General features: G+C 43.7%; 1 protein-coding gene across 8 annotated transcripts in view; it reads left to right on the top strand.

Annotated features, from left to right (window-relative positions):
* LOC119446199 (inositol polyphosphate 5-phosphatase K-like) overlaps positions 1 to 11,398 on the top strand; it is a 33,380-nt gene that overhangs the window by 20,213 nt on the left and 1,769 nt on the right. For 3 of the 8 annotated variants that reach the window (XM_049663985.1, XM_037710560.2, XM_049663984.1), the window contains exons 11-13: positions 589 to 726; positions 2,728 to 3,256; positions 6,077 to 6,618. In XM_049663985.1, coding sequence (XP_049519942.1) covers positions 589 to 726; positions 2,728 to 3,256; positions 6,077 to 6,618 — 1,209 coding nt within the window. The remainder of the gene's footprint in view (positions 1 to 588; positions 727 to 2,727; positions 3,257 to 6,076; positions 6,619 to 11,398) is intronic. The other 5 variants (XM_049663990.1, XM_049663987.1, XM_049663986.1 and 2 more) reach the window with 5 other exon arrangements.

Here is an 11,398-nt window from a genome sequence, read left to right on the forward strand (position 1 = left end):
CTCAATGTGGCGCCCTAGTTCCCAATATAAACTTTGTACTCTACTATGTATTAGGGGTGTCACTGATAGGCAGACTAACAAGCATCCACACAATGCAAAACAACTCTCTAAACTCTGCTATTGTTGAAGCACTGCTCAACATTAACATGCACTATCTGACGCGAGCATAGAGGAAGCTCAGTTTAGTCAATAACTGAGACTAAAGATGTTTTATTCAGCTGTCTTTCAAAGGAGTGGTAAGAGAATGCTAAAATTTTGGAACAAATACTTCGATTCTTATCTAAAAAATTGTTGCTCTTTCTGAAATCTGCATAATGTCTTCAAATATGTTGTGCACCTGGTATGTGCTCATCACAGTAGTCTAGCAGCAGCTGGCTAAACTTGAAATTTCCACGAGTATTTTAAAAAATGCATCCTCCAGTTCTCATTTGCATGCGGATTTATGACAGTACTTCATTATCAGGAGACTGAGAGGGAATGAACATTGTACGAAAATTTTTTACATTTCCGCATACGTTTGTGGCTTGCAGTAAGTATGGAGGTTCGTTATAGCAATAGCACTAAATTCTGCTTTTTGTATGCATCCAGGTGTTTGCCAAGCCTGAGCAGCCAGTCATCTACTTTCTTCCTGTGGGTACCTGGATCATCAATCAGGACAGTTTTGCCTGGTACTACACAAGTGCGGACACCGAACTCAAGTCCTGGGATTGGATCGGCCTCTACAGGGCAAGTTGCCATTATGCTTTTGTCCATTATTCCAAGTCTCTGCCTTGATGACAATCAAAAAAAAAAAAAGGAAGTAGTTACATGCGCAAAATGCTTTTTTTTTTTTTTTGTCCTTGTCACTGTATACCTAAGCTCATTCCAACTTTTTCCGTGATGGCTGCTGTATTGGCACATGGTTGGATGTTTGTTGTGTACATATTGTGGTTATGAGGGAAACAACTGACATTTGCAACTATTTCCATTCTGCAGGAGGGTGCATTCATGTGTTGTGCTGCAGTCATGTGGCCTCAGCATGTAGGGGCTTGTGATGACTAAATTTGTGTTCTAATCATTGTTTGCACTGGAATCGCCTTTCTTGTCATTGACGTTCAGACTCATTGGTGGCTTCTGCCTGATACCTTCTTAATCTTGCACCCACACAATATTTTGTTTGATTGCTATCATCAGCACATCACAGCAATACATCCCCTTTAGGTTCTTTTCCTTTTGCCCCATCATAATTAGTGGCTTTGACTTTACGCCAAAATGTTGTGAATGAACCTTTGCTTGCCTATGCTTCCCGTCAGCTATTCCTACCGAAATAACTGGATGCATGACTTTGCTCTCTAAAACTGTCATGTGTACTGCGCACCATGCATGAGTTGGTGTTGTTTGCGCTGTTTGCTTGAGTGATAGATCAGTGGTTAGCACATTCAACTTCTAGCTGCAGCTAGACCACTTCAGTCTTGTTTTGGTCCTCACTGCTGACAGTAAACAGAGCTTTATTTTACCTGGCTGTATGGTAAATAGCAGAGTTGCAGTCAGCTCCATATATCTGATTTCTGTGGATTCCAATAGATTCCAGTTGGATTGTCTTTAAGTTTCACTCGACTCCGTACTAAACGTCTTGTCAGAGGCCAAAAATAATTGGAGGACACTTAAGCTTCGCTTTTAAGAGTGAAACGCGATAGCATTTAAAGATCCCTGACTGCTTCTCGCACTTCCCGACAACTGCAGCTTAAGCAACCGTAATGGTTATCGGGAAACACTGGCGGCAAACGCTATGCACGAAGGCGAGCTTTCTGGTAGAAATGCGGCCTCTTGCGTGGGGCGATCCCGGAGATATTGCACAGCCATGCCCCAAAAAATGCATAATTTTCAGGTTTCCGTTTTGCTTTCGTACTTTTAATATTTCAGTCTGAGAAGATTTAACATAAAAGGCATGCGCTGTGGGTGTTTTCTTTCATGACATTTGTTTGTGGATTGTCATTCTCAAAATTCCGGGGAATAGCTTTGCCAAGAATGCAAGACAAGGTATGAGCAACATTAATGATAGAATGGTGTGGCAATATAAACCCGCATATACCGCATGTCATATAAGAAGGCGTGGCATATACATGTACTTAAATATATTCGGAGGGCCTGCGTGGTTAGGGATGATTTTCTCCGCCACCCGCCGACATTGCACGCCTACGCCGAATTTTCTCCGACACGGGGCCCTTAACGCTATCGCGTTAATAATATCTTTACACTGTTTGGCAAGATAGGACCAACATCAGTCTGTATTGAAATGAAGAGCAGACCATTTTAAAAAGAAATTTGTGTTCGGTCCCACAATGCTTAGCAGTTAAAACCATCTTGGATGGCTTGGTTTGGCTCGTTAGAAGTAATAATTATGCACAACGAACAAACAAGGAAATCATCGCTGTACAAAGCCAGAATTCCAAGGGACTTGCCTTTGTCAGGGCGAAGACTAGGCCCTTTGTTGGCATGCTGGCTCCGTGATAAGCTTTTTCCGTGTTCACCTACTGTTGACCCTTTCAAATCTCCATCTTCTGATGAACCCTTCGTCTCTATGGATTAAATGCTATGCATGATGCAATGTAAAACTGTCAGTACTGGCATAAGCGGTTTTACTGCTGACTGCTGACTGCTACTCTGCATTTATCTAGACTGCATTTATCTTACATTTATTCTAGACACTGGCTGCAGCCATTCAAAATCACTCTGTAACCTCTCTAGGAAAACTTCAGTAGCCTGGAGGACCACCTAGGCTACGTGTGGGCATCAACACGTCCCACGGATGTCTATCCCACCCACCTGCGAACACGGCGCAGCCGATCGCACTCTCGAGCCAGCCAGTCGCGACATGCCTCTGCAGCGCCTGGTGCAGCCTCTGGTGCAGCTCCTGGTGCAGCCACAGGTGCACCCACAGGGGCTGCACCCACAGGTGCAGCCACAAGTGCACCCACAGGGGCTGCACCCGCAGGTGCAGCCGCTGGTGCAGCTACAGGTGCAGCCACAAGTGCAGCCACAAGTGCAGCCACAAGTGCAGCCACAAGTGCAGCCACTGGTGCAGCCACTGGTGCAGCCACTGGTGCAGTCGCTGGTGCAGTCGCTGGTGTAGCTAGTGGTGCAGCTAGTGGTGCAGGCACCAACTCAGCTGCTGGGACCCCAAGTAAGGCCTCACGTCGCACCAACAAGTCGCCGGCTGAGACAGAAAATGCGGCACGCTCCCAGTCTTGGCCACGCAACTCGGCTGACGAGCCAGGTAAATCTCGGTGCCCTTTAAAATGTAATTAGCGTTGAAGTTCAAACCTTAGTATAATGAATGCAGGATATGAAGAGTGATCAGATATAGCAATATAAATATAAAATATTTCTCACTGATATCGGCATGTAATGAATATTGCTTGTGGATATAACCAAGATATTTGCGTGTTGTATTGTTGCATGCATTATAACGAGGTTTAATTGTATTTGTCCACAACTCAGAGATTCATCTCTGTCCTTAAGATTTTCAAAACACTACCTGGGTGGCACTGCGGAGCTGATGTAATTTGTAATGCTCAACGTGCGAAATTTGTCACTAAAGAGGAACTGCAACAATTTAAATGCCACATAGGAATAATGAGGTTGGGAATATTAACTCGGATACTAAACTTCATATGCTTACAGACATAACATCATGGTCACTAGGAGTGACTGCACCAACACACCAATTAGGAGATTGTTGTGTGCTGATAAAATTGAGATGCTTGCAACAATTTTGCACACTTGTGTGGCAGCAGCAGAAAAGTGTAAAGCATCGATAAGGTGAGAGATGTACAGTGTGGAAACGAGCCAACTTATCTGTAAGCTGTAGTAGTTAATACTCGCCCTTCTAGTTCCTTAGCGGCTGAACATTTGCAGTGCCACATTTCTTGCAAGCAAGTTCACGTGAAACTCTCAGCTTTTTAGTGAACTTATTGGCCTTTACTCAAAATTTACTAATTTGCAACATCCCCTTTAAAATGTAATTCCCGTTGCAGATCAAACCTTCGTATAATGAATGCGGATATGAAGAATGATCAGATATAGCAATATAAATATAAAATATTTCTCGCTGATATCAGCATGTTATGAATATTGCTTGTGGATATAACCAAGATATTCGTGTGTTGTATTGTTGTATGCATTATAACGAGGTTTAATTGTATTTGTCCACCACTCAGAGTTTGCCATAAGTTATGCGCCTGCATATAATTTCATGGGTCTGCAAAATACCTCTGCAAGGTTCATTAAATGCTCTCACGGAAAAAGAAAAGAACGGGGGAGGGGGGGGGGGGAGGTGGCGGGCTCTAGTTGCATGCAGTGGAAGTTTTACATCAGAACTACACATAACAGTGGATGTAGGTGCCTGATAATGTCGAACACTTAAAATCCACAATTAATATGAAATTGTCTGAAAGTGTCTGTCTGTAATATGAAAGAAGGTCCACACAGTGGGTTATACAGTAAACTTCCGTCAATTCGATTTTTCGGTTAATTTGATCCTGACCAAAGGTCCCGGCCAGCCTTCTATGGGCCTATATGTTCGTTATTAAAGCGATAGCCTTAAGGGCCTCATTGTGCAGTGAGCACGGCGTCAGCGGCGTTGAGCATGACTTGACTGTGAGTGGAACCTGTCTACCAATCACAGCATGGCGCGTGCCGCGGGCTTTCAACCAATCATAGCGCCGTACACCATTTCTACCATCCGCGGCAGCGGTGGTGCCGGCCAAGCGGGAGAACGAAAGAAAAAAGAACCAGAAAGCTCGCCTCCATGCGTAGCGTTCGCACAGGTGTTTCCTGGTAAAGATTACAGTCAGAAGCCATTGGGGACCCTTTAATGCTATCACGTTCTACTCTTAAAGGCGAAGCCTAAGCGTCTCCCAAGTTTATTGTGATCCTAAAATTGGCCTTCGCTGGATAATTTGAACTTGACCAGTCAGCCTGCATGTGCATGACCCCTATGGTGACCCTTTACTGGCAGCGTCTGTCTCGGCAGAGCTTAGGGGACAGTGAATGTGTTGAACACACATCGGCTCCTGTTGAAAACGCCTATTTTCGACCTGTCCTAGGAAGATTTTCAAGCAATAACGGTAGCTCACAATGTCTGATTACAGTATTTATCTGATTCTAAAATGCCTTTTTTTCCCCAAGAAAATTAGGCTGGGAACCGCGTTCGCAGCGCCCTTATGATTTGTTAGCTACATAACACGGCTTTATTGCGGCAAAGATGACTTTAAAAAACTAGCCACCACTGCGCAACAGATATTAGATCCTTGCCCATTTTTCTTTTGTTATAAAATTGGGTGCGCGTCAGATGTCTACATTGTTTAGGAGCTTTAATGTTACCGCTGCATTAGTTTTCTACTTTGGACACATAGAATGCAGGCACACATTTGATTCGGGGGCGTGTTAGAACCGAGGAAATACTGTCAATGAATCAGCAGTGTGTCCTAACATTTTTTTTTTGCATCTTGTTTAATTCGACCCGTTGGATAATGCGATAAATTTTGTCAGTCCCTTCAATGTTGAATTAACGGAAGTGGATTGTATCTGCACTTTAATTCCCAAGGTCCAGGGGCTTACATGATAGACTCGGAGAATGCTGTGGGCTATCTCTGCATTGTGTGTGTGCTTTATGTTGTTCACGCTTCTATTCTTTCTAACTCCTTACCATCCCCTTGTGCAGGGTAGTCAACCACAAGTACCTGTGGTTAACCTCTTTGCCTTTCTCTACATCCTTTTTCTCTGAAACTACTTTGATCGCAAACTAAACCCAGTGAAGTTAGAGTTGCTTGAAGAATGTCCTGTAAGAGGGCGATAGGCATAAGCTATCATTACCGGACGCAGCAAAATGAAAAGCAAACTGCACAAAGCAAATGAGGGCACAATGAAGAAACACGGGACAGATATGAGCAGTGTAGTTTTTTTCTTTCTCTGTCCTTGATTGGCGTTGAGCAGTTCACTCGTTATTTTCATAACTTACCAGCTTGTCCGCAAGAAGTCTTATTGTGGTGTAGTGCCAGGAGCTATCGGAAATTAGAGATTGTCCACTTGGCAGGCAATCCCGAGCCCAATTCGGAAGGACGGCAGAATCGGCCGTCACGGTCATCCTCCACCGTGCCCGCCGCGACTCCGCCCGGCGACAGCTCTGCCGCAGCAGAGCAGGCGAGGCAAGGAAGCAGTGCCACCAGGAAGCGCGGGGAAGCCACGGTCAGCTGGAGGCCTCCGTCGAGCCAGCAGCAGTCCCCACCGCGCGTTTCGCCAAGCGACAGCCTCGTCGAGGGCGGCAGCGTGCATGCCGACACACCTCCCGAGATTGGCAATGCAACGCCGGTGGAAGGAAGAAGCTGCTCGGAGCAGGGTGACGATGCCATCGAGGATCCCGGTCGGCGTTCATCAGTAGGAGCGTTGGCCACAGCCGGTCGCACGGACAGCACCGCGGGACAGGACGCCGTTCCCAAGCCGCAGAAGCCATCACCATCCGAACGCGTCTTCTACAGGGTGCTTTTTGGCGACCAGACGCTGCTGGTGTCGGGCAGGTACCGACTGGTCTATCTGCGCGGCCAGTCTGATGTGCTCGGCATGAGCGAGCCCTTCAAGGTGAGCGTAGACCAAAATGCAAAGTTCATTTGGTATGTATGAGGGCATGGTGAAAGCTAGGACATAGAGAGTGTAGTGCTTCCTACTAAATTTACTAGAGGGAACCCTGGCGTTTCAATCATTCAGCTACCATGGAAATGATGGTTAGTTCGTGAATTTGTCTGATTTTTGTGCTTCTGGCTTAAACATTCTTGCGGCTTTATTTACTGTGCTTTATTTGCACTTATTAGCTTTTCTAAATGCACAAGGCATTTACTCTACGCGCAAGCATAATCGCTGCAATATGTTACATTTATCATGCAATATTTTGATGAAATTTATCAGTTCGCAATGTCGCAAAGCCGTGCAAAACCAGGAGGATGGAAGTTTAGGCAGGTCTATGCACTAACCGTCATTCCTATGCTGCTGTACGTGCAGTAGCTCCCGCAGACACTAGCTGCAGAATTACCTGTGGTAATTTTTGTAGGAAATTCTATGGCAGATAGGAGTGCCATTGTCCTTTTCAGATATCATGAGTAGCCGCCTCACAAAATTTCAGAGGCTTCATCTGTTTGTAAAAATACGACCACATGTGCTTCTCGTAGCTTTTCAGTGACTCTTTTGAAACTTAGAAGTTGTATTTAGCGAGCTTCAGCATAAATTGTTTGGTGATGATGTGGAGTCGTCGTTAGTTTAGGGTGTTAACTTTTTCGTGTAGTACTTGTGCTATATCCTCCTGAGACCCGAAATAATGGGACATAATCGCTCTTCAAGGTGGCTTTTATTGTCTACTGTTATGTTATGAACTTGAAAACAATTTTTGAAATTTAAATAACACTGTTAGATGCCAAAAGCTCCGTCTCCATGTACATGAAAAAATAACGATCTCCATCATCTCCTCGTGTTTGCTGTGGTAAAAACTGCATTTCATTGCTTTAACGCCGAAATGAAGATGGAACTACGTGTAGTATATTGCCATGTTGCTGTCGCGTACGGTATTTTCATGGAATCTCAGTGACTTGAAACACACCTCGAGGTTGCTTTCGGCTGTCTGGGATGACACAGAGGTCTAGAGCAATTGTAAAATTTCTCAAAAGCGGATGACAAGAATATGAGTAAACCACTTCTTTAAATCTGCACATGGCACCGTACTGCATACCCAGAGTGAATATTCTGCGTAATCACTTCGAGTGAATTTCGAAAGAAAGTTGAAGGCAATGTGCAATGTACTGTACAAGGGGTCTTAAGAGGATATAATTCAATTTTGTTTTTCCTGTGACGATTTAGATGGAAATCAGCACTCCTGTTGGCCACTTGTGTATGCTCAATTAGTCCACTGGCATAGGCGTCATAGAAATGCTGGGCCATCACTTGCATGCTAGCATTCTTCTGTAAATATGAGGCAGGCTTGTTACGAATGAATGACTACACAAGTGTGTATGTAGTTTGTTTCTTTCCCCTTACATGTTTCACCTGCGCTGTTACTCAATCAGAATAGTATTTTCTATTCGTTGTGCATGGTGATGCCAACACACGCGTGCTGTGGGTGGGTACATCTGTACTACTGTTTTGCTATGTACGCATGGAGCCATAAGCATTGCACATCATAGTCCCAGTGCTTTTATATTATCTCGCTGTGGTGGCTTAGCGCGACTATAGCATTGCGCTGCTATGCTCGAGGGTGCGGGATCAAATCCTGGCTGCCTTGACCACATTTCGACTGGGGCAAAATGCGAAAAACCCCTTGTGTCGTGCATTGGGTGCAGGTTAAAAAAAACCAGGTGGTCAAAATTAATTTAGAGCCCCTTACATACAATAAGCCTCTTAATCAGATTGTGGTTTTGGCACGTGAAACTCTGGAATTGAATTAATTTTGCTTTTATGTTAGGAGCCCAACATGGTGGCATCTCTTTGATTCTGTTAATCACCAGCATGAAATGTCTTTTATGTTGAAAGATCACTAGCAAGCTCACATTGCCATCAGGGTGGCTCAAAAGTGTGTGGAATTTGTACTAAATCACTGTGACACAAGTTTGCATTCTGAGAGTTATCATGCATTGTTGCCACCTACAATTCAGCACTTAAGGGGACACTAAAGACAAATCCAAAGTCAATGTGGTCTGTTAAAATACCATTCCAGAAACCGCACAGCACTTGTTTCGTGCCAAGAAAAGACTTAGTTTAAGAGAAAATCGCATTCGAAGGGTCCTCGTACCTTTGGCGCAATTCAAATCACCCGCCCACAATCGGGGTGTGGTGACGTCGCATACGCCATCCCCACCGTTCACTGCCATTAGTGAGTAAAACAGCACCCAACAGACGGCGCTACAATCTCTTGCGTAAAACTAATTCGCGGCCATGGAGAAGCCGAGCCAAGGCAGAGCATTGGATTTGCCGCTGTAGCTGGTCTTGGTCAAGTGGCATGGACTGTTCAGGCATCCCGCGACATCACATGGACGTGGCATTCTCTGCTACTTGCAGTTTGTGTGAATTTCGCAAGCCAGTGAAACCAATGCAGCACTAGGCGATAACGGAACTACGGGAACGCGAAAGCACGGGTGGTGCCGAGTCGAGCGAAAACAAAACCTTTCGACTGTCGGCATTGTTGTCAAGGGTAACATCAATGAGTTCTTTTTCGAAAAATGGAATAGAACTGGACAGATAGCATTTTCTTTCGTCTGAAAATACAATACAGTGATCTCTGTGTTACGAGTGGTTGAGTACTAGGGACAGGATCATGACAAGGAGTGCCTGTGCTATCGGGCTATTATTAGGGAGAGTCTCAAATTGCGTCCTGCATTTACTTCTATTTCTCAATTACTAAAGCTCTGTTCATAATAATATTGATGCCTTAGATGTTCTTGAGTATTATTCTATCACCTTAGCTTGACTTAATATTTGGTTTTAGTGTCCCTTTAAAAGCTGATAAATAGTTCTGCGGTATTTTTAATTGTTCTGAAACACTGGCTGTCTTAAGTAAGGATTTCTTTTTCATTCGATTTCTTTCTTGTAACCAAATCACAGCAAGTGGCCCGTACCGGTAATAACAAAGGCCAATACTGATTATAATGACACCTGCCTACCGATAGCAATAGTAATGGTTATGATACTGATACTTGTGGCAGCTGCCATCATTTGTGCATGCCTGTATGGCAACAGACTCAGTTGAAAAATGTCTTTGTCAGAACACTCGTACTGAAATCCTCAACTTTTGCTCGTTTTAGCTTATACCTTTCTTTAACTTTTTTTTTTTTCCTGTTCATGCTGCATTGGCTGTACAGTTCATAAACAATGTTGACATTGACACTGTGCATAAGAGTGAGTACAAACAGTACCTGCCTTAGCATGCTGTTGCATGTCAGGGCGGTTTGCTGTTTTCAAAATGTCCTGTCAAACCACCATATGAGACAACTGAGCTGTTTTAGGACAGTGTTTTGAATGGGTTCAGTTAATATGGTATCTAGTGTTGCAATAGCAAACATGGAAGTAATGAATGTACTAGCTACTATTTGTGCATAGCGAACCTTGCATTGCTGCCTGTGGGTGCTATGCTGAGAAAAGCATTAGCGGTAATAACAAAAAAATACAACTTAAAATTGTTCTCTAGCTTCCCTCATTAAGAATTGGCACTGCAGAAGCCGGAAATGCACCACTAATTGATTTATAACAAAGGCATTTGCAGTTTAATTTGTTCATGAAATCCAAACTTAGCATAATCAACAGTTGTAAATCAAAGCAAAGGAAATTAATTAGTCTAGTGCACATAAGTCCTTAACTCTCAGTGGTCCAATTTATGTTGAAACCAAGGTAAAGAATGACTAGTAGGCTGCTTAACCTTCTCATACATACAACAGGAGTGTATACAAGTGTCAAGCACGTGATTGAACAAATAGAATTATAGGTGTTTTTTACTAGGTAAAATGGCACATTTTTGCACATACTATATGTTTACAAAGTATTCTCACAATTTCACACAGCATAAAAAAATAAAACAGGAAAGAAAGACAAAACATGGCCCCCATGAGAACAGTGGCAGGTCGTGCTTTGTATGTGAAATAAAGGCAATTGTGCACAGATACCCAAGGAGAAGAACTACAAAATAGCAACATGAACAAAATAGGTGTGCTAGCTGAAGCTAGTACAGTGCAGTGGAGGTGCCTTGCAGCTCAATGTGGAAGTGTCATTGCATTTTGAGAAAGGTACATTACCCAGCGGTGACAAGGTGCCATTAAAGGGAACATGTTAAGCTGAATCTGTAAGCTACACTTTTGCCATACCAAAACAGCCCATCTTACCTTCAGATGAAGTATAAAAAGCTGGAAAAGGCAGAAGAATCGGATGGTGATCTCACCTTGAAGTTTCCGCGCCATCGCCTTGAAGTCATTGGCATTGATGACACCTTATTGGGCCTAGTTAATATTTTATTGGTAAAGATGGACTACACTGCGTTCTAAAGAAGCCAATAACTAAACATGGCATGTCTTGAGAACATTTACCGTGACGCAATGGCCCAAATACGAGAAAATACTTCGGTATCCTTGATGATGCACTATGTACTGGCACAGCAGTATTGGCACGAAATTTAAGAAAAGGACATGTGGCCTTGTTTTTTCTCTTATAGTAATAAACCTCTTAAAAACGAAATAAGTGAGTTTAGTGTTTCTCTTTACTGTCCCTTTAAGGACTAGGACATGTGCCAGGGGTGGCATTCTCAAGCGATCATTTTCGGAGATACTATATCTCTTTCGTGAGATTTCGCGTAACTTGGCACCAGATGCATCGAAATACCGACAGCATTCTT

Source organism: Dermacentor silvarum, chromosome 3 (genome assembly GCF_013339745.2).
Source record: "Dermacentor silvarum isolate Dsil-2018 chromosome 3, BIME_Dsil_1.4, whole genome shotgun sequence".
NCBI classification, from domain to species: domain Eukaryota; kingdom Metazoa; phylum Arthropoda; class Arachnida; order Ixodida; family Ixodidae; genus Dermacentor; species Dermacentor silvarum.